At 42.2% G+C, this 24,827-nt stretch overlaps 1 protein-coding gene across 2 annotated transcripts in view; it reads left to right on the forward strand.

Annotated features, from left to right (window-relative positions):
- Window positions 1-24,827, forward strand: part of ST3GAL3 (ST3 beta-galactoside alpha-2,3-sialyltransferase 3) — a 197,381-nt gene that overhangs the window by 13,508 nt on the left and 159,046 nt on the right. For both annotated transcript variants that reach the window (XM_039238715.1, XM_039238716.1), the window contains exon 2: window positions 14,759-14,903. In XM_039238715.1, the coding sequence (XP_039094646.1) occupies window positions 14,789-14,903 (115 nt within the window). In that variant the 5' untranslated portion in view covers window positions 14,759-14,788. The remainder of the gene's footprint in view (window positions 1-14,758; window positions 14,904-24,827) is intronic.

A 24,827-nucleotide genomic window follows, 5' to 3' on the forward strand; every position in this document is an offset into this window, starting at 1 on the left:
TCCATTTTTGTATATATATATTTGTTGTTCCATTTGCTTGGTTCATACCCACTAGGATGGCTATAATCAAAAAGACAGATAATAACTACTGTTGGCACAGGTGTGGAGAAATCAGAACTCTCCTCCCCTGCTGGTAGGAACATAAAACACCACAGTGGCATTTCCTCAAACAGTTAAACATAGAGTCACCATAGGTCCTAGGTGTATTTCAGTCCTAGGTGTATACCCAAGTGCATTCCTAAGTATGTACCCAAAAGAAATGAAAACTTATGTCCATATAAAAACTTGTTACATCAGTGTTCCTAGCAGTATTATTCAGCCAAAAAGTGGAAACAACTCAAACATCCGTCAGCTGAAAAATGGATGAATAAAATGTGATGTGTTTGTATGATGGAATGTTATTTGGCAATAAAAAGAAATGAAATACTGATACATGCTACAATATACATGAACCTTGAAAATGTTATGCTAAGTGAAAAGAGCCTGTCACAAAAGACCACATATTATATTATTCCATATATAGTAAAACCTTGGTTTGCAAGTATAATTTGTTCCAGAAACATGGTTGTAATCCAAAGCATTTGTTTATCAAAGCAAATTTTGCCATAAGAAATAATGGAGGGACACCTGGGTGGCTCAGTTGGTTAAACGCCTGACTTCAGCTCAGGTCATGATCTCACGGTTTGTGGGTTCGAGCCCTGCATCGGGCTTTGTGCTGGCAGCTCAGAGCCTGGAGCCTGCTTCTGATTCTGTGTCTCCCTCTCTCTGCCCCTCTTCCCAATAAATAAACATTAAAAATTTAAAAAAAAAAAACACCCAAATAATGGAAACTCAGATGATTTGTTCTACAACCCAAAAATATTCATATAAAAATGATTATAATGCTATAATATAATACAAAGTAATAAATAAAATTCAGATTGTAAAGAAAAATAAGTTAACCTGCACATTCCATTGAAAACCTTTGTGGCTGGTGTGAAGGAGACAAGAGAGGAGGGTTATTGTGTAGGAAGACTTCCACTAGCACTAATGGAATCACTGCTGTCTCTTGGCTCAATAGAATCTTTTTCTTTTTGTGCAACTTTAACAAGGAGCCTATCCAGTGACACTTGCTTTTGCCTCCTTCTGAGGTTTTCACAGAAATGTGACATTGCTTTGTCATTAAACAGATTGATTGCTCACCCTGCTACAGCCTTATTTGGGTAGTGCTTTTCTGCAGAATTTTGTTTTGCAATGTTTCCCACATTTTACACATCTCCCTAACCTCATTTAAAGTGAGGGATTCCTCCGTCTTTTTCTCCTCTGCAGACGATATGCAGACGTAGACGTCTTATAAAATCTTGCAGTTTCGCCCACTCCCATACCTCGTTCATACTTCCTGATGATTTCCTTCTTAACATCCATTGTAATCATCTCCTTCTTACTGCCTTTCTTTTCAACTTCTTTCTGCATGGGGACCATTGTATATACTCGCACAGATGTTGACTACAGTACAGTATTAGTAAACTCTTGTCATCTACTGTATTTAGTGTAACTGGCAATGAGGCAGCAGAGGAAAGGGTCGATATCTGTAGGCAGTCTGACGTAGAATGAAGCAAAGCATTCCCAAGCTTCTCTTGTGTGGAAAAGCAAAGGACTGTCTATAGGTGCTTTGAAGTGACAAAAAATACACTAGTGCCAGTTGTGAGCACCTTCCAGTGTCCTGAAGAGTCACTGATTTCTGCCAAACACCATGGCCTGAGACGGAGCATCAGAGCATGGGAGGCGATCACCCAGAATCCTGCAGCATGCACGAGAGAGAAGAACCATTGACTCAGTTGTGATTGTGTGACATTAGGTGTCATATACTACCGCTCTTGCAAGACATCACTCATTATCAAGTTAAAATTCATTAGATATGTTTGCTCGTCTTGCAGAACACTCATGGAACAAGTTACTCACAATCCAAGGTTTTACTGTATGTGAAATGTCTATAGACATTTGCCTATTCTGTGGAACAGAAAGTAGATTAGGGCTCAGAGAACGGGAGGTTGGGCAGGGGAGTGACAGCTAAGGGGTGCAGGGTATCATTTTGGGGTAATGGAAATGTTCTAAAATTGATTGTGGTAATGTTTGCACAACTGTGTAAAAACACTAAAAGCCATTGAAATGTGTACTTTGGGTGAATTGTATGGTATATGAATGATATCTCAATACTTCCTTTTCTTCTTAAAAAATTTTTTTATGTTTATTTTTGAGAAAGAGACAGAGTGGAAATGGGGGAGGAACAGAGAGGGGGGGACACAGAATCTGAAGAAGCAGGCGACAGCTTAAGAGCCTGACATGGGGCTCAAACTCATGAATTGCGAGATCATGACCCGAGCCAAAGTCAGACTCTTAACCTACTGAGCCATCCAGGTGCCCCTCAATAAAGCATTTCAAAAGAAGTAAAGAGGACTCTAAAGAATGTAGATGTAGCAGCTATAAGGAGCAGCCCCCACCCCAGGGCTGAGAGAGCATGCTCCATGAAAAGCCCCCCAGTCTACCCCACACCTGCTGAGGCTGAGTTACAGACTTTGTGGACATGACCATAGCTCACTGGGTTGCAGATGAGTTACTGTGGTGCAGCATGGAGGAATTAGCAGGAAACCAGCACCCGGGAGGCAGGGCACTGAGGGCCCCTGTTGGCTGCTGCAGCAATGCCAGCTAGGCACTGGAAAAGCCAGGTGCGCTATAGTAGGAACACACCGGAACCCAGAAACACAGCTCTTTTCTCCTGCAGTGGCTCTTCAGCACCTTCTACTAACAAAGCTCCACCTCATGCCATCTAGCAAAGAAAAGTATTTAAAAGGCCCAGGCCCATTTTCACAGAGCAAGCAAAAAGGGTGAATGTGGACCTGAGAGGTGATAAATCTGTAACTCACGCAGAAGTCACCAGGACTTCAGCAAACTCCTAGCTTTTTAATTCCCTTTGGAGGTCCCAAGGTAATCCTGTCCTTCGGCTGCTGTGGTTTGGAGAAGCCAAAGACGCTGTATCTTTGGGCCAACTTGCCTTTAGCCCAGCTCTCTCTCATCCATTTTTACATCTTATTTTCTCTTCTGTTGGCCCAGTTCTCTTTTTCAGATACCAATTATGCTTATGCTGGCTCTCTAGTGACTACTCTTGCTGCATGTTTTTGTTTTGTTGTTTGGGTTTGTTTTAGTAATCCTTCTACACTTGTTATTCTTTTTCATTTTATCTTGTTCATTTTTTTTATCCACCATTGCTTGCTTGCTTGCCTTCCTTCTTTCCCTTTCTTTCCTTCCTTCCTTCCTTCCTTCCTTCCTTCCTTCCTTCCTTCCTTCCTTCCTTCCTTCCTTCCTTCCTTCCTTCCTTCCTAACATATATTTTTTTAAGTAAGTTCTATATCCGACGTGGGGCTCTAACCCACAACTCCAGGATCAAGAGCTGCACGCTGTATGGATTGAGCCAGCCAGGCACTCCACCGTCACTTTCACAACTTTTTACTGTCTTTTCAGCAGTGACCGCTTTGTTCTCCTCCACTGAGGCTTTAATTTTCATGATGGTGTTAATTTTCTTTGTTCACTCTTCCCGAATGCTAATTATTTAAAAAAATGCTGTCTTACAGTTATTTTCCCTGAGCGCTCCCTTTAGTCTCTGCTCTTAGTTAACTCTTGTTTTATAGCGCCATTTGGGGGAGGGTAGGGCTGGGGTAATCTCTGTTAACTATCTTCATCTGTTCTGTGACAACATTTTTCCTGTCCTGTTGTCTTTATCCACCATGCTCCCCCGCCCCCGCCCCGTTCCTTTCTTCCGTTGTTGTTGCAGCATTTTTGTATAGCTCCTATGCTGATTTCTTTTTATTATTTTTATTTTCTTTTAAGCGGTTATGGCTAGTTCCTCTTTTTTTTAAGTTTATTTATTTTGAGAGAGAGAAATAGAAAGCAAGTGGGGGAGGGGCAGAGAGAGGAGGGGACAGAGAATCTGAGGCCTGCTCCATGATGATAGTAGAGAGCCTGAACTCACAAGCCATGAGATCACAGCCTGAGCCAAAGTCAGATGCTTAGCCAACTGAGTCACCCAGTTGCCCCTTTATTATTGTTTTAATATATTGTAGTGCCTCTTCAAATGAAAAAAGTTATGTGACTATAGCCAGGTCAGGATTTGAATTCTGGCTTTGTACTGACTGGCTCTGTGATCTTAAGATAATTTAACCTCTCTGTGTCTCAGTTTTTCCTCAATACAATGGGAACAATAACCTCACAGGATTGGTGAGAAGATTCAGTGAGTTAAATTGTTCAAAACTATGGCTAGTCCACAGTGTGTGCTGTATGAATATTAACAATATTAACCTACCCTACACACTTGTCCTTAGAAAATGCATAGCTTTTCTGCACAGGAAGATTTAACATACTGCATATTAACTACTTAAATATGCCTAGTCATGCATAACATCTGAATAGGAGGTGTGCATTCAGCAAAATGTTTTCAAAAAATTGATGAGCTTTTCAGTAACTTTTTTGGGAAGCTGGATAATAAATAGTACAGTATATAATAACTTCTAATTAGCTTGCCTTGAAAATATTCATGGGAGACAAACTCAGGAAGTACTTTGTGGTTTTTGTTCTGCATACTTTTGTCATACTTGAGTTAATATCTAGTAGGGGCCGATATTTGAAAGTTAGCAAAATTCTGACATTTTAGACTCAAAATTCTTGCCAGGTATTGTTCAGAAAATAACCATATTGTAGGATGTTTTAGAAATGATAGTTTGATACAGTTGGTTTCAATGAGTTCATATTTTTAATATAATTTTATTTTTGTGGTTGTATTAAAATAACCTAGTATTATATGCCTTTTGTATCTTAAAAAAATTCTTTTAATATATTTTTGAGCGAAGGAGAGAGAGAGAGAGAGAGAGAGCGAGCGAGCATGAGCGGGGGAGGGGCAGAGAGAGAGGGAGACACAGGATCTGAAGCAGGCTCCAGGCTCTGAGCTGTCAGCACAGAGCCCCATGCAGGGCTTGAACTCACGAGACGTGAGATCATGACCTGAACTGAAGTCGGTTGCTCAACCAACTGAGCCACCCAGGTGCCACTGAACCTTTTTTTTGAGCACTTTCTGACTGAATATTTAGTCAGTGAACAGATCGATTTTTGAGTCCCTACCAGGGATGCAATGGCGAGTCAAATAGACACATTCCCTGTCTGAATTAGCTAGAATATGAATATTAAATTATTACTGTAAATGCTCATAAGATTATAAGTGCCCTGGTACTGGGATAGGGATAAGCTGCTGTGGGAATTTAGAACAGGGGGACCTAACCTAGAGTGTGGAGATGGGTAAAGCTTTCTCTGTGGAATTAACCCTTAAGGCTGAGTGGGAGTTGGTGAGATGAGGCAGGAGGAGGGTCAGGACAGCGTCAGCCTGACCTTGGGGGAGGGCATGGGGAGTGGAAAACACTGAAAGATGGTCAGTGTTGCAGACACATAGAGGTGAGTCTGGCAGGAGGATGGGGATGGCAGGTGACTTGGGAAGCGGTGGGCAGAGGTCAGATCTTGCAGAGCTTTATGTGGCTTGTGAAGGAATCTAGGACTTTACCCTAAGGACAGTGGGACATTTGCGAAGTCTTGGGAGTGAGATGAATTCACATTGGCCGCTCTGGGGGGAATGAGTCGGCAAGGACCAAGAATGGGTAATGGAGGCTTACCAGGGGGCTGTAGTAGGAGTCCAAGCCAAAGATTATAGCGACTTGAAATAGGATGGTGGTAGTGAAGGTTGAGGGATGGATGATTCAAGAAGGGTTTCACAGGTGAAATGCATAGTACTTGGTGATTGATTATATGTGGAGCTGGGAGTGGGAAGGAGGGTAATGTTAAGGATGATTTCCGGGTTTCCGACCGAAGCACCTATTAAGGTGTTGCCTTTTACATGAGATAGTGAACAGAGGAGAAAGATGAAGTGTGGGGCATCTGTGAAACATCTAGATGGTGCTTTGAGCAGGACATTACGTGGACGTGGAACTCAGAGGCAGTTACCTGGAAGATAAAATTTGGGATGGTCAGCATAATGATGGCAAATTAAATCATAGACGTGGAACAAAATTGCCTTGGGGAATGTCTGCAGAATGAAAGTGTTAAGACAGCCTCACACAGTACCCCAAGCTCCTCTCCTCGTTGAAAATTGCTACGCGTATATGATTCACACACAAATCATACCTTCAGGCTGTATTATGTTTTGGACGATGTACAGCTTACATTGTGTCTGGAGTTGGGGCATATAATTAGCAATGTATTAGTTTATTCTTTAAACAGACGCTTCAAAAAAATTTTGGGGGGGGCACCTGGGTGGCTCAGTCAGTTAAGCATCTGACTTCGACTCAGGTCATGAACACATGGTTCGTGGTTCGAGCCCCGTGTCAGGCTCTGTGCTGATGGCTAGTTCAGAGCCTGGAGCCTGCTTCAGATTCTGTATCTCTCTCTCCCTCTGACCCTCCCCTGCTCACGCTGTTTCTCTCTCTCTCTCTCTCTCTCTCTCAGAAATAAATAAAACATTTTAAAAAAACCAGGGTTTTTTTTTGTCTTTTTGTTTTTTGTTTTTTTTTAATTTTAGAGAGCGTGAGCTGGAGAGAAGAGGTGCAAAGGTAGAGAGAGAATGAGAATCTTAAGCAGGCTCTATGCTCACCGTGGCTTGATCTCAGAACTCTGGGATCATGACCTGAGCTGAGATCAAGAATCAGACACTCAGCCAACTGAGCCCCCCGGGGGCCCCTAAGCCAACACTTCTTGAGTGTTGCTGTGTACTAGGTGCTGTGCTATTAAATGCAGGTGATTCACAGACCTAAGTTAGAGATTTTGCTTTCAAATTATATGCTGATTCTTTGCAGAGACAGAAAAATAGGCAAGATGTTTTATAAATGCTATGATCCAGGTAAACATGGGATGTTACTCAGACACAGCCATAGTATAAGGCATTCAGGAAAGCTTCCTGAAGAGAGGTAAGACTCAAGTCTGCTCTGACTTAGAGACCTTAAAGGTGAGCTGGCATTCATAGGCAAAGAAGGCAGAGAAAGGACCCTACCACTGTGCTGTACTGTTTCTCCCAGTTTCAGAAGCTGCAGGAAGGTCAAGGCATGAGGGGACAGTAATGTTCATTGGGTTTAACAGTTAAGAGGCCAGTGGCAAACTTAGTGACCCTTTAGAGCAGGGTATGAGTTTGATTGTCTTAGTGTCTCCTGTGCTTTGCTTTGCATCATTCTTAGCACTTAGTGCTTGTTGTGCTGGCTTTGGACAGAAGAGAGACACCTCCTTCTCCAAGATGAATACATGGGAGAGAATAAGTCTGACTGCTGCACCCCCTCTACGTGCTGAAGCAAGCTTATGGCTGCTCTTTACCTGCGTGCTTTTTTATGACTGTAGAGGGAAGCCAGGTGAGCTCCTGCAGCCTGAACAATTCTCACTATTAATCTAGTGTGGGTGTGCTTATGTTTCATTCTAGTCTTTTTCTTTTCTTTTTCATGGCTGGGGACATGATACCTGTATCTTTTTTTTTCATTCACTACTGTATCATAAGCACTTCCCCATGTCACTCCAGTATTTTTCATAAATTATATCTTCCCCTCCCATAAATTACACCTTAAGTGGCTACAAAATCTCTTACTTGGATGTGTATTTGAACATTTATTTGAGCACTTGGTTTAGTCCTTTTTCTTTTGTAATAATTTGAAATAATTACAAAAAAAAATTGCAAAAATATTGCTGAGAATTCCCATATGGCCTTTAGCTCGTTTATGGTGTTGTCTATCAGATTTCTCCCTTGTAGGGTTACTCTTTTCCCCTCTAATTAAGAAGTATCTTGTGGGCAGAATCTTGGAAGAGGATAGAAGACCCCATTTATCAAAATTCTACCTGTTAATTTTAGCATCCTTTGATGTTTCTTAGCTGAATTACTGCTGAAATGGTTACCAAATGGTGACTTTCTAATCACATTATTCCTTCTACGTTCATTAGTTGGTATTCTGATCTAAGGGAGCACTTTCTCCTCTCCTCATTCGTTAGGTTCTTATTTAATGAGTTATAATCTGTTATTATTGGTCTGAACTTCTCCAGGGCTGGCCGGTAGGAGCCCCACCTGGGAAAAAGCTGGCTTCTTTTTCCTTTCGATACAGCCTCACTCCTTGAGCCTTTCACCGCTTTGAGGCACCGCAAACGGTCCAGGCTTATCTTGTTCGTGCCTTCTTTGCCTCAGCGCTGTAGTCAGCCGTGCTTCCAAGGATCCCTGGTTCCTGTTAGGGAAGAATGGTATTTAAAAACCAAGATCTCGGTGCTAGATGTGCTCCTTGTAATTGGGGCATGACTGCCGCCAGGCCCTTTCCAGGGACCAGAGCTGGGGAACATATGCAGGTATCACACAAAGGTGCACACACTGTCCACACCTATATTTATTTTTATAGTTTTATATTTTTATATGTCCGAAACCATCCATTTATACCAATCCTTTCAATTTCAGTACAACCCCCAAAATTTATTCTAGTTTTTCCCTTTTCCTATTTGTAACTCCCTTCCCCACCGTGGAGGAATCTGGCTCCTGTTAGCTAGCATCAGGATACTTACTTATTTGGTTAATCCCAGCATTGCCTGTTGCCACATTTGAAGACCCCCTCACGATGGCTGGATGCCCCACACCTCTCTTCACTCCAGGTGTCCATGCCTACCCTGATTGGCACCTGAAGCTTAATGGCTTTTAGATTAAATTATTCAGAAAGGCAGCCAGGGAGAGAGCTCATTCCTTTTCCTGACTGCATAATCCTCCATTTGGTGGATATCCCATAGCTTATTCAGTTCCCACGGAAGGATTTACTCTCTTATATTACAAATAGTGTTCCGGTAAATAGCCATGTGCGTGAGTCGTTGTGAATTTTTGTCAGTGTGTCTTTGGGATAGTTTCTTAAACCTGAGATTATTGGGGTAAAACGCAAAGCGTGTGTAATTTCGTTAGACATGGCCCATCCGGTCCTCTCCCCCACGCAGCTGTGGGAGGACCGTTTTCCCCCACACCTTCAAGCTTTTGTCCTAGCTACAGATTTGAAATTATGTCTCTTTCAGAATCTTGAGGTGTTGTTTCTTTCCCTGTCTTTGGAGGTTTTGGCTTATTTTAAGCGCTTATTTGTTTCTTTGTGTGTCATCCACTTTAGGAAACCAGTTTACTCTTTGGGTGTTTGTTCTGCATCTTCTTTTGAAGATCCTTTTCCTTAATGGAAGAGGTAGAAGTGAAATAGATGATTAGTTCAGCCTTCTCGCCGTCATATTTGCTGAACGGACGGGTAGATCTGTTGACTGACGGTCATGTGTCTGCCGGAGCCTCAAGTTTGTAGACTGTCTGGCTGTGGCCGTTCAGGCATCACATCTGTATTCAGGACAGAAAGGAGGGGAAGGTACGGCCGCCTTCTGAAAGAAAAGGCTTTCTTTCTTTTTTTCTTTTTTAATTTTTTTAAATGCTTACTTTTGAGAGAGAGAGAGACAGAGTGCAAGTGGGGGAGGGGCAGAGACAGAGGGAGACACAGAATCAGAAGCAGGCTCCAGGCTCTGAGCTGTCAGCACAGAGCCCAATGAGGGACCAAACTCATAAACCATAAGATCATGGCCTGAGCCGGGCGCCTGGGTGGCTTAGTCAGTTAAGCGTCCGACTTTAGCCTAGGTCATGATCTCGCGGTTCGTGGGTTCGAGCCCCGCGTCGGGCTCTGTGCTGACTGCCGGCTCAGAGCCTGGAGCCTGTTTCAAAGTCTGTGTCTCCCTCTCTCTCTGACCCTTCCCTGTTCACGCTCTCTCTCTCTCTCCCTCTCCTAGAAATAAATAAAAATATTAAAAAAAAAAAAATCATGGCCTGAGCCGAAGTCAGACACTTAACCAACTGAGCCACCTGAAAGAAAAGGCTTTCCAACAGCCACCTGCCTTTGTAGGCAGGATGCTTACCCGTTAAATTTGTTGTTGTTTTTAATGGGAGCCCCGGCTGGGATACAGGCCTTTGTGTTGCTGGAATTGCAAGTCTCTAATTCCTGTTTTAATTGGAAAACTTTGTTATTTGCATAAATATAAAAATTAAAAATAAATATACAAATAAACAGATTGTGAAAAACACCCCCTTCAAACCCACTTTTCAATTTGGTGCCTATTCTTTTACGTATGTACTGAACACGTAACGTAATTTTCAGTTTCAGTGTCATCCGTGTTTGTTGCCACCAGCATGTGGGCCATACGTACACATTACAACTCTACCACAAGATTTTTTTTCACTTAGCAGTATATACTAGACGTTTTGCCCATGCGAGGACCTATAGATGTGCCTCATTCTGTGTAACGGGTACATCATATTCTATATACGTCATTCTCTTGCCCCCATTGATCCATTATCCACCTTGTATCCTCCATGCTGGTGACTGCCATCTAAGAACAGCGTCATCTGGGCTTCATTGCCCTCTGGCTCGGAATCAGCTGATAAAAAACATGCATGGGGAGCAGAGGGCGAGTGGTGGGAGAAGTGAGAGCATTTCTTATCCCCTCCCGCCCTGGCTAGGGCTCCAGGAGCAGCTGTGCCCTTGGTAGTGCTATTCCCGATGGCAGACCTCTCTTTCCCAGTGATACCCTTCTGTCTCCTGCTCTTTCACCTTGAGGGCACGAGTAGCTTCCTACTGTTGATAGCCCCTGGATGCTTCACCACCCCGGTTGGCTCCTTGCACTCTACTCACACAGATATAAAAAAATCCTGTCTTATTTCACTCAGCATAACACCCTCAAGGTCCATCCATGTATGCTGAGTGAAATAAGTCAGGCAGAGAAGAACAAATATATGTTTGCACTTATAGGAGGATTAGGAGGAACTTAACTGAGGAACAAGGGGGAGAAGAAGGGGGGAAATGGTGGGTGAAAGGGAGAGAGGCAAACCATGAGAGACTCTTAAATGCTGACAAAAACTGAGAACTGATGGATGTAGGGGGGAGGGGGGATGGGCATGGAGGAGGGCACTTGTGGGGATGAGCACTGGGTGTTATGTGGAAACTAATTTGACAATAAACTATTTGTAAAAAACAAACAAAAAAATCCTGTCATTAATTTCCTTCAGTTCATTCCTTTGCATGTGCCATCTGTTTCCTGCCAAGACCCCAACTGATATAGATGTCATTGTGTAGATGCGCTGTAATTTATTTGTTTGGCTCCCGATTAATGGACATTTGAATTTTTTTCTAGTATTTTTTTCTTATAATGAGTGTTGCTGAGGAGCATTCACTTACCTATCTTGTAAGGCATTTGTTGGAATGTTCCTTTAGGAAAAAGTCATAGAAACAGAAATGCTGGTTCAAGGTGCCTGAATGTTGTGAATTTCAGTAGCCACTTCCCCGTCACTCATGAAAGAGTCTGCCAGGTTACATTTCTACAGTGTGGTGTTTGGTGTTTTTTAATATTAAAAAATTATAGAGGTCATACTTGTGACTTACAACAAATAAATTTAACTTAGAAGTATAAATACATAGGGGCGCCTGGGTGGCTTAGTCGGTTAAGCGTCCGGCTTTCGCTTAGGTCATGATCTCGCGGTTCGTGGGTTTGAGCCCCGCGTCGGGCTCTGTGCTGACTGCCAGCTTAGAGCCTGGAGCCTGTTTCAGTCTGTGACTCCCTCTCTCTCTGACCCTCCCCTGCTCATGCTGTCCCTCTCTCTCTCTCTCTCTCTCTCTCCTAGAAATAAATAAAAATTAAAAAAAAATTTAAAAAAAGAAGTATAAATACATAAAGTACTTCCTATCATTGCATCATGTTTCCTGGAGGTAATCCTATCAGCAGTTAGCTATGTATCCTATCGTGGGTTTTTTTTCTTTATAAGATTTATATCCTTATCATAGAATAAACTCACATATAAAGTAAATTCATTTATACATGTATGTATGTACATGTATCTCTGCCTATCTCTATTAAGAAAGCTCATTTATAAACTCTGTTCTATCGATCTGTTTGTCTTTTCCTGTGCCAGTACCTATCTTAAGAATTACACCTTTGAGTTGTTTTGATATCTGGTAAGGCAAATCCTCATCTCATTATTTTTCATTAAAAAAATTTTCTTGGCTCTTCTTGGGCATGAAGTCTTTGGATTAACTTTAGATTTAAGTTAAAAAAAAAAAACCAAACAGACATGGATTTTGGCTGGAGTCAGAATCAATTTATAGAGAACTGACATATTTCCAATATTGAAACTTCTCACTTAGGAGCCTGGTGTATGTCTTTATTTATTCAGCTCTTTTATGCCCTTCAGTGAAAATCTTGCCCATTTCCTCCTAAGTTTATTTTTAGATATATTATAGATTTTGTTGCCATCATGAATGGAATACTTCCTCTTACATCTTCTCATCTGTTATTGCTGGTATGGTTTTTAAGATTTTTGTACGGCGCCTGGCTGACTCAATTGAAAGAACATGTGACTTAAAAAAATTTTTTTACATTTATTTATTTTTGTGAGACAGAGAGACAGAGAGAGAGAGGGAGAGAAAAAGAGAGCATGAGTGGGGGAGGGGCAGAGAGAGAGGGAGACACCGAATCTGAAGCAGGCTCCAGGCTCTGAGCTCTCATCACAGAGCCTGATGCGGGGCTCGAACTCACAAACCGTGAAATCATGACCTGAGCTGAAGTCAGACGCTCAACTGACTGAGCCACCCAGGTGCCCCGGAACACATGACTTTTAATCTCAGGGTCGTGAGTTCAAGGCCTATGTGGAGTATAGAGATTACTTAAATAAATAAAACTTAAAAAAAAAGTTGTTGAGTTTTCTGAAATAATTTTATCACCTACTTTTTTGTTCTAATGGTTTTTTTTCAGTTGATTCTCTTGGCTTTTCTAGGTGGACATTTGTATAATCTGCAGCTGATAACTTTTTTTTTTTTAATGTTTTATTTATTTCTAGGAGAGAGAGAGAGAGAGAGACAGCGTGAGCAGGGTAGGGTCAGAGAGAGAGGGAGTCAGAGACTGAAACAGGCTCCAGGCTCTTAGCTGGCAGTCAGCACAGAGCCCGACGCGGGGCTCGAACCCACGAACTGTGAGATCATGACCTAAGCGAAAGTCGGACGCTTAACCGACTAAGCCACCCAGGCGCCCCATCTTTTTAAAAAATAGTTTTTAATGCTTATATTTGAAAGAGAGAGAGAGATTGAGAGAGAGGGAGCGTCCAAGTTAAGGAAAGGCAGTGAGAGAGGGAGACACAGAATCCGAAGCAGGCTCCAGCCTCTGAACTGTCAGCACAGAGTCCGACGTGAGGCTCGAACTCACGAACTGCAAGATCACAACCTGAGCTGAAGTCAGACGCTCAACCGGCTGAGCCACCCAGGTGTCCCTGTAGCTGAGAACTTTTTAATCAGTTTATGTATAGTATTTATACATAATTTCATTCTTATATGTTATTACATGGCCAAGATATCTTAGTAGGGTGGTGGGGGGTAAGGGGGGCGATCCTAGGAAGTCTTCCTGGCTGATGTTACATTTAAGGTGAGCATCAGAGAATGCTGATCATCAAGAATGTTCCAGGCAGGCCTCAAAGAGAGAAAGAACAAGGCTGTATTCAGTGAGTTGGAAGAAGAAAGGCACAGGACACAGACAAGGTTGGGAAGGAAGTGCAAGAGATGAGTTGGAGAGTAAGTAGGGGCACATTCAGAAGCTGCTAAACTCCAGGGGGGAATTACTTTATTCTAGAGGAATTGAGACTTTAATGAAAGATGTGTTAGGCAGAATGGCCCCCAAAGATGCCCACCTCTGATGTCCACCTCTAAATCCCTGGTATCCATAAGTATGTTCCCTCATGTGGCAGAAGGGACTTTGCAGGTGCAATTAAGGCTACAGACCTTAAAACAGAGAGATTATCCTGGATTCTTCAGGTGGACCTGACCTAATCCTATGAGCCTGAGAAGCAAAGTACAGCTCCAGGGGGAGCTGGAGAGATTCAGGGTGAGAGGGACCTAACGCATTGTGGCTGAAGGGGGCCACGTGGAGCAGACTGTCTGGTAACCAGCACGGAGCTGGGGACCTCAGCCCCGCAGCTGCAGGGAGCTGCATTCAGCCCATAGCTGGAATGGGCTCAGAAGCAGCTTTATCTACAGAGTCTGCAGAAAGGAACACAGCCCTGCCGACTGACTCCTTGGTTTTGGCCCTGTGACCCCATGTGCAGAGGACCCTGTTGAGCCACACTGTACCTGGATGTTGGGCATACGGAACTCCGAGACAACACATTTGTGTTATGTGAAGCTGCCGCGTTTGCGATGCTTTGTTACACAGCGGGGTTGAAGCAGGAGAGTGACGCGGAGTAGCGGACCAGTCCTTCTGTGTGAATGGATCCGGGAGAGCGCAGTGCAGAGGCGGGGAACTTGTCCGTGGGAATGCAGCAGTGGCGTGGACTGGGACAGTGATGGTCAGAAGGGGGTGTGACTGGAGATTTATGTGGGATCTTGGAATTGCCAGAATTTGGTCATCGACGGGATGCTGGGACGAGGGAGAGGAGGAGCGCAGGGACGATTGTGGAGTTCTGGCTTTGGACGCTGAGTGACTGACTGGTGGAGCTGTTTCTCGAGGCCAGGACGGGCAGGTGGGACGATCGCCACGTCAGGAACTCCGTGGTAATTCTAGGTGGTTCTTCGCTAGGAAATTCTCCTGTAAATACTTATTGTAAGGCAGAGTATATCAGCAAGATGATTGCTTTATCCTTTCAGACCTGGATTGGTTTTTTTGATGTTTTTTTCTTTTTTCCCTTTAGGTCATGTAGGAAGTTGTAAATCATGTGAAGATGGGACTCTTGGTATTTGTACGCAACCTGCTGCTAGCCCTCTGCCTTTTTCTGGTACTGGGATTTTTGTATTACTCTGCGTGGAAGCTGCATTTACTCCAGTGGGAGGACCCCAGTAAGTATGGGCCCCCTGGCCTGCCCCCCAGGGAAAGCGGGGTGTTTGCTGGGCGGCAGCGCCCTCACACCCTTCAGAGGAGGGCAGTGAGAGGAACCCGCGCGCGCCAGGGACTCAGGCTCAGAAATTGCCTCCCATGTTTGTGGCTGCAGCTTGAGAACTTTGATGTTTTTTTCAAAACTGCATGCCATGGCATATCCTCTCGTGATCCCAGTGAAAACATGCTGTTCTGCAGTCAAAACCCAGACTCTTTCAGTACTTCTAGTTTCTGACGGCTGTGCTTTTTAATTATTATAGCGTGTTGCCTCTCCCATTTGTATTCATTGCCTCAGGGTTCTGTGCTGCAGCTGGTTTTCTTCTGCCCTGAAAATATTCACCTCTACCTTTTCTTTGAATTTTCAGTTTTCAGTTTACTATCGTCTTTGTTTTATGTTCCCTGAAGAAATTTTGTCTACCTAATTATTTTGCTCTTGCTGGCACTGAACTTGTACCCGAATAGAATAATGGCTTCCCTCCCCCTCCCCCCTGAGCTCCCCAATACCTCCTAATTCCTTTCTTTTGATTGCACCCCTGGCCTCACGTGTTGTACAGTGTTTCCTACATAGCTTTCTGTACCCCTCTGACCTGGTTTCCATTCATGCAGTGTGGCCTGTGCTGTGGTTTCTTTTTTTTTTGAGGCTTGCAGTCGAAGGGCTCACATGGGGCATCACTGACTGGTGCACATTCTCTTCTTGGATGTTGCTCAAAGTATCACACAGCGACCATAAGTAGTTTTCCTTTTGGTTCTTTTGTCTGATGACTGTCTGAGCTCGATGCAGGAAACACTGGGTAGTCCGGTCTTGATTCCTTGAATGTGACTTCGCTAAAATAGTTTTGTTTTTACAAAACATCTACTGGATACCAGTGTAGAATTCACTTGAGAGAAGTCAGTCTCTGGGTGTGAGGTTATGAAGAGTGGGAAGAGGCAAGTGGCGTTGGCCTACTATTGTATAGGGGGAGCCATTACAATGAAATAGTTCACTTCTTTCTTTTTTTTTTCTTGATTAAATTTATTTATTTATTTTCCTTTTTAAATAGTTTATTGTCAAGTTGGTTTCCATATAACACCCAGTGCTCATCCCCACAAGTGTCCTCCTCCATGCCCATCATCCCCCTTCCCCCCCCCCCATACCCATCAGTTCTCAGTTCTCAATATTCAAGACTCTCTCATGGTTTGCCTCCCTCCCTCTCCCCTCCTATTTCCCCCCTTCTTCTCCCCCATGGTCCTCCGTTAAGTCCTAGTTCACTTATTTCTTACATGGCCCAGACTCCTGAAGCAGTTTCAAGCCAACTTTTAATTTTTTTTTTTTAATGTTTATTTAGTTTTGAGACAGACAGAGACAGAGTGTGAGTGGAGGAGGGGCAGAGAGTGAGACACATACACAGAATCTGAAGCAGGCTCCAGGCTCTGAGCTGTCAGCACAGAGCCCGAACTCATGAACCATGAGGTCATGACCTAAGCCGAAGTTGACACCCAACCGACTGAGCCATCCAGGCGCCCCTCAAGCCAATATTTGAAATGTAGTGGTACATCTTTAACTTATTGTTTTACATGGAACGTTTCAGTGCCTCTTAAATGCTTAGCTTATAATTTTCACTACTTTGTGTTTCCAGAGTTTATTTAAATTTCTCTGTTCCAACTTAGTTTTTAAAACAAGGAGAGTACCCAGAGTCAAGTGTTCGCATCAGTGCAGTGCAAAATTTTGTAGTCAAAGGCATTCTCTATATCCATCATGGATAGATTCATCTGTATCCATAGAATAGATAGAAATACGTTCAAGAAATGGAGGTCTCCTTTTCTGTTGAGAATTGTTGACCTATAGACAACATAACTAAGAATTAGGTAATATTTTCCTAGAGAAGTTGAGAAGGACATTAACTTTATGGAAGACCTATCTATCGTATGTGAAGTGTTAGGGTACACAACTTATTAATTAAATTAAATTAAATTAAATTAAAATCACTTCTCACTGTAACCATATGGAGATGCTGTTGTCCCTAATTTCCTGCTGAGCAAACCCAAGTATTTAATTAAACGTACCTGAGTTACACAGCTAATTATTAGAACCGGAACTGAATCCTGGTTTGTCTTTAAAACCTATGTTCCTTATTTTATTTAAAAGTATAATAAGTACTAAAGCTAGGATTGAATTCTGTATTCTAATTGGTAAAAGAGACAAGAGGGGCTCAGAGAACCAGTAGTAGAGAGTGTCAGGACAGAGGTGGAGAAGAAAGAAGGAAGGAGAGTAAGGGGAAAGGAAAGAAAGGAAGTTCTCCAAAATACAGAGCAGTTTACTAGCGTGAAGGTGGCATGGTGCTGTGTGTTCACAAGTGAGCGCTGAAGACTTCAGTAGATTATTAATAGCTGTCTGCTTTGCTTGGAGCGAATTATCAGCTGATTAACCACTATTGACATCTTTTTGTTCTTGTGATGCTCAAGCCTTTTATTTTTTTATTAAAAAAAATTTTTTTAATGTTTTATTTATTTCTGAGAGAGAGAGAGAGACAGACAGACAGACAGCGTGAGCAGGGGAGGGTCAAAGAGAGAGGGAGATACGGAATCTGAAACAGGCTCCAGGCTCTGAGCTGGCTGTCAGCGCAGAGCCCGATGTGGGGCTTGAGCCCATGAACCATGAGATCAGGACCTGAACCGAAGTCGGACACTTAACTGACTGAGCCACCCAGGCACCCCTGCTCAAGCCTTTTAGATACTTGACTTTGAATAGGTTGTTTTAGGCCAGCTTACTGTAGCATATTGTTTTCTGTACTGTAATGTCAGAGAGCAGGGTAATATGATGAACTGATGGCTTACTAAGGCGGAGAAGTATCCTTTACTCAATAAACAAAGCCAGTCTATTGAGCTCCCTATAGCAGATGGCCACTGTGTAGTGAAATTTGCTGCTGCTGCTAGTAATAAAATGAAATAATAATTTACCGAGTATCTACTCTATGTCTGTGCTGTGATAGGAACTTTGTATTCATAGTGTATATGAACCTCATAGTTTATTAAGATTTTTTTGTGGGGTCCTCCTGAATGGCTGAGTCGGCTAAGTGTCTGACTCTTGAGTTCAGCTCAGGTCATGATCTCATGGCGTGTGAGATAGAGCCCCATGCTGGACTCTGGAGCCTACTTGGGATTCTCTCTCTCCCTGTCTCTCTGCCCCTTCCCTGCTCACATGCTCTCTCTTTCAAAATAAATAAATAAATAAACAAACAAAAAAACCATTTTTTGTTACTTAAAATTTATTGTTATTTTTTTAATGTTTAATTATTTTTGCGAGAGAACGAGCAGGGGAGGGGCAGAGAGAAAGCGGGACAAAAGATCCAAAACGGGCTCTGTGCTGACAACAGAATGCCTGATACGGGGCATGAACTCATGAACCGAGAAATTATAACCTGAGCCAGAGTTGGACACTTAAGCAACTTAGCCACCAAGGCGTTCTGATTTCTTTGTTTTATAGAGAGGGAGAGAACATGAGCAGGGGAGAGGGACTGAGGGAGAGAGAGAGACACACAGGAGAGGGACTGAGGGAGAGAGAGAGACACACACGTGCACAACACACACACACAGAAAGAGAGAGAGAGAGAGAGAGAGAGAATCTTAAGCAGGCTCCATACTCAGTGCAGTGCCTGATGTGGGGGCTCATTCCCACGACTCTGAGAACATGATCTGAGCCGAAATCGAGAGTCAGACACTCAACTGACTGAGCCACCGAGGTACCTCTGGTCCTCATAGTTTAGATTGATTATTGTTATCCTCTCTTACAGATGCAGGAACTGAGGCTTCAAAGAGGCTCAGTAAGTTTGTATGCCTTTTACCGGGGGACATTTCCAAGTTTGAACAATAAATGCCTTTAGCATTATTTTTCCTTAATTTTTATACTTTTTATGGTTTACCAAGCTTATCTATTGGAATTCCTTCGTGGTCGTGGTAGGGGAGGGGGTCTAGAGATTTTTATTATTAAGTTATGCATTCAATAAGCAGTATATCTCTATTATGGCCCATGTACTATTCTGTGTAAACTGGATGTAAGATGAACATAGAACTTTATGGTCTCAGCCCTATTGTCACGAGGAGGAAATAAAACAGCTCTTATATGTTGTGTTCTTTTTTTTTTCAATTTTAATGTTTTAAGTTTTAATTTTTTATAGTTTATTTATTTTTGAGACAGAGAGAAACAGAGCGTGAGCAGGGGAGGGGCAGAGAGAGAGGGAGACACAGAATCTGAAGCTGTCAGCACAGAGCCCGACACGGGACTCAAACCCATGAACCACGAGATCACAATCTGGGCTGAAGTCAGACACTTAATTGAGCCATCCAGCTGCCCCTGTTGTGTTCTTTTTTTAAAAAATATTTTTATTTTATTTATTTTTGAGAGAGAGAGCGTAAGCAGAGGATCTGAAGCAGGCTGCACGCTGACAGCAGTGAGCCTGATGCAGGGCTCAAACCCACAAACCGTGAGATCATGTTCTGAGCTGAAGTCAGACACTTAACTGACTGGGCCACACAGGTGTCCCTTCTATATTGTGTTCTAAAAGAGACGTGTGTATGAAATGCCTTGTTAGAGCATAGAATCCCTTCTAGACCAAAAATCTTATGATTTTATCAGTCCTGAGACATATTGGGACAGGATGCAAACTGCTTTGTTTTGAGCAGCTTCAGCTGTGTGTGGCCAAGGTTTGGTCACATTGCCAGGACTTGGGTCAGATGCTTAACCTGAAAGACTTTAAGTATAAGATTGATCAACCTGTTTTTAAAAGTTCTGTAGCTTTCGGTGTTCGGTTTCTCATGTTAAGGAGATTGGAGGTTACCAGTCTGTCCTCATGACACCTAAAAAGCTGAACAGACAGAAAAATCACTAATTCTTTTTGGATCCATAAGAGAGGGGAGGACACAGGGTAGACCACTGCCTCTGAGACGGGAGAGACAGGTGAATACCGGGAGTGGCATGCAGAAACTGTCACAGGAAGCAGTGCCAATGAGCTATAATTGATGAACTGCTAGAGGCTCTGGACAAGTCCGAGCATCAAAAACTCGAGGAGGACCCAGTCATAGGGGACCCCACGGTATCATGAGATTTATTTCCAGGGGATCGGCCAGATTCTCACAAGAAATATTGGGGTAAAATCTTCTCAGGCATCTGGCACATGAGAAGAAAGGAACCATTAATATGCCAGGGCACTTTTGTTTTCTTAACAAGGCCTGCCCTCAAGGGAAACTAGTTATTCAGAGCCCAATTTGTTGGAGTATTATCAGAGCCTAACTGACCTGGGGAAAGGGAAATACCCAGCTCCAGTCATCTCTAGCCTTCCATGTGGGAGAAAGGAAACACCAAGCTCCAGCCTTGAGAGCAAAGACTTCCCCAGAAAAGGTGTAGAGATGGGAAAGAAGTATATGAAAAGATGCTTCACATCATATGTCCTCAGGGAGATACAAATTAAAACAACATTGAGACACCACTAGGTCCCTATTAGAATGGTCCAAGTCCAAGAACATCAAATGCCGTTGAGGATGTGCAGCAATAGGAAGCCTCATTCACTGTTGCTGGGAACACAAAATGGTACAGACACTTTGTTGTTGTTTTTGAAAAATTTTTTTAATTAAAAAAATCTTTTAATGTTTATTCTTGGGGGCAGAGCACGAGTGTGGGAGGGGGAGAGAGAGAGAGAGAGAGACAGAGAATTGGAAGCAGGATCCAAGATGTCAGTCAGCACAGATCCTGATGCAGGGCTCGAACTCACAAGCCATGAGATCATAACCTGAGTCAGTCAGATGCTTAACCGACTGAGCCACCCAGGCGCCCCGGGACAGACACTTTGAAAGATAGTTTGGCAGTTTCTTATAATACTAAACATATTCTTACTTTGTGATCCAGCAGCCACATTCCTTGGTATTTACTTAAATGAGTTCGTTGTTTTTCTGTCCACAAAAATTCTGCATACAGATGTTTATAGGAGCTGTGTTCATCATAATTGCCAGAAGTTGGAAGCAGCCAAGATGTCCTTTAATAGTTGAATGGATAAACCATGGTAGATCCAGACAATGGAATATTGATAATTGCTAAACATAAGTGAACTATCAAGTCATGGAAAGACATGGAGGAGCCTTAAATGCATATTTCTAAGTGAAAGAAGCCAATCTGAAAATGCTACATACTGTATGATTCCAACTATATGACATTCTGGAAAAGGCAAAACTATGGCAATAATGAAAAGACTAGTGGTTGCCAAGGTTGGAAGTGGGGAGAGGTACGTATAGTCAGGGCATAGAGGATTTTTAGGTTGGTAAATCTATATGATATCATAATGATGAATATGTTTTTGTACTTTTGTCCAAATACACAGAATATACAACACGAGGCATAAACCCTTAGGTAAACTATGGACTTTAAGTAATTATCATGTGTCAGTGTAGGTTTATCAGTTTTAAGAGTGTACCACTCTGATAGGGGCTATTGACAATGAGGGAGGATGTACATGTGTGGGGTCAGGAGGCATATGGGAAGTATCTGTACTTTCCCCTCAATTTGCTTTGAACCTACTGCTCTAAAAATATACTCTTGGTAAAAAAAAAAAAAAAAGCACTGTAGAGTTATACTTTATATATGTGTGTGCATGTATATACACACACACATATATAAGATGATAAAAATATATATGTACGTATGTTTAACTTAATGAACAAATGAGCCCAGTCTTGGGGAGAGTTGGGTGTACTTTAGTTTCTTCATCTCCAAAATGGAGACAAAATACTGACATTTCTCTTGGCTCTGATGCTTTATTCAGGTCAGGTCTTGTAGGAAAGTTGGGTAGTTGCGTCTTATCAGTAGACTTGATTCCCATGCTCCATTTCATGGAAACTTTACATATTTTATTATTTTAATTTTTATCTATTTGCATTTCATAAATTAAAGTGGATATTTTGGAGCAGTAGGATTAATTTCTTATGGGACCTTTAAAAATTCATATTACCACGTTTATCAATATTGCAGCTTCCTTGGTGTTCTTACCTATATTTTACAAAAGATCATAACTGGAGAGATTATAAAATATGCATTATTGATCTGATTACTATGGAGAATACCATCTGGCGAGTAAGTTGGAGTTTGGATCTGATATTGGGAGAAGGGTAGATTAAGTTTAGCTTAATAGACATAGGAAATTATATTAACTCTTAGTTTTCCATCTTGAAAATGAAATGGAAGCTGGTATTTCTAGCTTGTAGCTTAGGGTGTCACTCTGTTTCTTCTTATAATGGCATAACTGGTACCAAGCTAAGCCTCTCTCTATAAGTAGTTATAGAACTGGACAGAATAAATGAAGCAACTCTTGCCAGGCAGTGGACAGGAGGCAGTATAAAATTTCATTGCCTAAGAAAAGGAAACTCATGGGGTGAATTCCGCAGTTCTCCTTGAGGGGGCAATTTCCTAGCCCTGCCCAGAAAGCTCAACAGACTGTAGTGCCTCCACTTGGCTGAGGAGGCAGAGATCAGGGTGTAGGGCAGTTGAAGTGGTTGGGAGTCTGTGAGATGGGTCATCACTGAGTAGGGAATTATTGAGAGACAGAAGTGGGCTGGGGGAGGAATTTCTAGGAGTCTGTAGCTGAGGACTGGGCTGTACATGCACACGGCATAACCACCATGTAGATAGCAGCTGTACAGGACAGGAGTAGAGGTCAAGTAGTCTGTGGGTAGCTGAAGAGTCAGGGGCTTTGAAGTTGTAGCCCTGCCAGAGTGGAGAAATCTCACTAGCACTTTACTACCCCTGGCATCCGGATGCCAAAAAGGCCCTGCCTTAAGAATGAAGATCTCATTCTAGAGTAAGATCTACTCAAGACTCACCCTAACAAGACCTAAAACCAAGCCCCAGCAATGCAGATTTTGAAGGTTGGGTCCTGTCAAGTTAGAGAAGTAAAAAATACCATGGGCTTTCCTCAGATCCACACTAAACATAGTATAGAATCATGCCTACACAAATTCAAGTGGGTCAGGCAGTTATTGAACTGCCTGATAAAATAGAAATAGATACTCTTTAGAGGAAGATAGCAGTATTCATAGTTTCTGCGTGCACTATCCATAGTGGTCAGTATTCAATAAAAAGTTAGTAGACATACAAACAGACAGGAAGGAAGTGGTGATCCATATTCAAGAAAAACAAAAGTCTATAGATAAGAAAGCTCACATATCAGACTTAGCAAAGTAGCTATTAAAAATAATTTATTTGGGGCACCTGGGTAGCTCAGTCGGTTGAGCAGCCGACTTCAGCTTGGGTCGTGATCTTGCGGCCTGAGTTCAAGCCCTGGGTTGGGCCCTGTGCTGACAGCTCAGAGCCTGGAGACTACTTTGGATTCGGTGTCTCCCTCTCTCTCTGTCCCTACCCTGTTTGTACTCTGTCTCTTTCAAAAATAAATAAACATTAAAAAAAATTATTTTATTTTTTTAAATAAACACTGTTCTTTTTTTTTTTTTTAAGGTTATTTGAGAGAGACAGAGAGCAAGAGACAAGTGGGGGGAGGGGCAGAGAGAGTGAGGGAGACAGAGAAATATCCCAAGCAGGCTCTGCACCAGTAACATAGAGCCCATTGTGGGGCTCAAGCCCACAAACTGCTAGATCATGACCTGAGCTGAATTTTGATGCCTAACCAACTGAGCCACCCAAGTGCCCCTTTTACAAATAATTTAAGGAATTGAAGAAAAATACAGTGAACGCTAAGTAGTCTCAGTAGAGAAATCAAAACTATATTAAAAAAAAACACAGAAACAGATTCTAGCACTGAAACGTATAGGAACAGAAAATGAAGATTTTACTTCACAGTAGGTTGAATATAACAGAAGTCAGTGAAGTTTAAGGGAGTGCAATAGAAATTATCCAGTCTGAAACACAGAAAGAAAAAAATACTGAAGAAAAATGAACAGACCGTCAGAGACCCGTGGGATAGTATAACATTGCCTAATATATATGAGTTTTGGACAGAAAAAAATGTAAAGAAATAATGGCTGAAAATTTCCTAAATTTGGTGAAAAACAATGACTTACAGATCTCAGAAGTTCAGCAAACTCTAAGAAGGATAAATATTGGGAGAGTCTAGGCATATGATAGTTAAATATCTGAAATCTAAAGTGAAAATCTTGAAAACAGAGAAAAAGAAAGCTTCTCTATGGGGGTGGGAAATCCCACGGACCTGTCACTAGAACTAGTAGAGTTCACACGGTGAAAGGTCTTCAAAGTGCTGAAAGAGAAATACCAAACACCTGTCGTCCCAGAATCCTTTATCTGTTAGAAATATCCTTCAAAAATGAGGATGAAATGAAGACATTTTTTCCAAATAACAAGAGAGTTTGTTGCTAGCAGAGCTGCATTACAGAAAAACACTCAAGAATATCGTTCAGGCCAACAGGACGTGAGACCAGATGGGCATTTGGATCTATTGGGAAAAGTAGGGGTTGCTGGAAATGGTAAATAATGGACAAGTATAAAAGACTCTTGCTCCTTTTTTTCTCATTTGCTTAAAAGACAACTAATTTCTTAAAGCAAAAATAATAACCCTGTAGAAAAAGGTTTAGAATATATATAGAGGTAAGATATGACAAAAGTTGCACAAGAAATGGGGAGAGGGGAGGTAAATGGACCCTTAACTGTTGTAAAGTTATTACATTTGCGAAAAATAAGAAGTGGGAAGTAGGAATGTTGTGTATAAAGTGAGGAAATAGTAAAGTAAGAAGTAGGAAGTGTCAGACGTGAAGAGGTATTATATTAGCTCTAAAGAGACTGACAAGTTAAGGGTGTGTATTTCTTTTTTTTTTTTTTTTTTTTTTACAAATAGTTTATTGTCAAATTAGTTTCCACATAACACTCAGTGCTCATCCCCACAAGTGCCCTCCTCCAT

The sequence above is a fragment of the Hyaena hyaena genome, unplaced genomic scaffold (assembly GCF_003009895.1).
Source record: "Hyaena hyaena isolate Hyena2069 unplaced genomic scaffold, ASM300989v1 scaffold_144, whole genome shotgun sequence".
In the NCBI taxonomy this organism is placed as follows: Eukaryota; Metazoa; Chordata; class Mammalia; order Carnivora; family Hyaenidae; genus Hyaena; species Hyaena hyaena.